Source organism: Acyrthosiphon pisum, unplaced genomic scaffold, assembly GCF_005508785.2.
Source record: "Acyrthosiphon pisum isolate AL4f unplaced genomic scaffold, pea_aphid_22Mar2018_4r6ur Scaffold_15985;HRSCAF=16644, whole genome shotgun sequence".
Taxonomy (NCBI): Eukaryota; Metazoa; Arthropoda; class Insecta; order Hemiptera; family Aphididae; genus Acyrthosiphon; species Acyrthosiphon pisum.
Genome location: NW_021764858.1, coordinates 1 through 857, shown reverse-complemented (window position 1 = coordinate 857; position 857 = coordinate 1). Strand labels below are relative to the sequence as shown.

The window sequence follows — 857 nt, the reverse complement described above, 5'->3', positions numbered from 1 at the left end:
AACTTAAAAAAAAATGTATGGTAGTTTCACAATCATTATTTTTCTTTGCAGCTAATATTTGCAGATCATCTAAACACTTTTTGAAGTTGTCATTTTCATTAATACTTGACTTTACATTGTCTACGATCCACTTTACCATATTTTTATGTTGTACCGTGCGTGTCAGGTTAGCTAAATCCACTTGATAATCCAAACGTCTTTTTACCTTAAAATAAATAAAATATTATAGATATTTATACAATACTTTTTTACAATTAAATATAATACCTGGTTGTACGCTTGAATGAGCCGTCCTCCATACGCAGCTTCCAACTGAATAGCTACGTTCTCTCGTTTAGCTCGAATTATTTGGGCTTGTGCTTCAGTTCTCCACACTTCTATTTTTTGATGTTCAACCGTTTTCCTTAAACTGTCGATCTCACCTATTCGGCTGGAATTACAAGACGCTTCATATTCCTAAATCAAATGAGATATTATATTAGTTAGTTATATTAAATTTCAAGAATTTAATAAAAATAATTTCAATCAATACATACGTCAATTTCTCTATCGATGGAGCTCGCCAAAGATGCTCCGAATTTTTTCCAACCGACATAAAATAATCCGATTGTAGCTAACACATATGGGAACTCATGGTCGACTACCCATATTTCCTTACTTAATAGAAAAGTCGTAATACCAGCAGCAAGAACGTATGGACCTAGAGAACAATTTTGTTTTCATGACAATTTTGATAACATTTACAAAAAGAATAAATAGTTTTAAACACATGAAAATGTTTAGTTAATGGTATATTTTAGAATATATTTTATAATAACACAATATTTTAAATTATTTTGGTATTATATATTACTATA

The 857-nt window shown here is 29.6% G+C and overlaps 1 protein-coding gene across 1 annotated transcript; it reads right to left on the bottom strand.

Moving 5' to 3' along the window:
- Positions 1-12: 12 nt before the first annotated feature.
- Positions 13-700, bottom strand: LOC100159512 (ATP synthase subunit b, mitochondrial-like; the record flags this gene model as incomplete). Its single annotated transcript, XM_001949933.4, has 3 exons — positions 13-205; positions 268-456; positions 537-700. Coding segments are annotated over 3 exons (546 nt in total), but the record flags the coding sequence as incomplete, so codon positions are not given.
- Between the last annotated feature and the right edge of the window lie 157 nt (positions 701-857).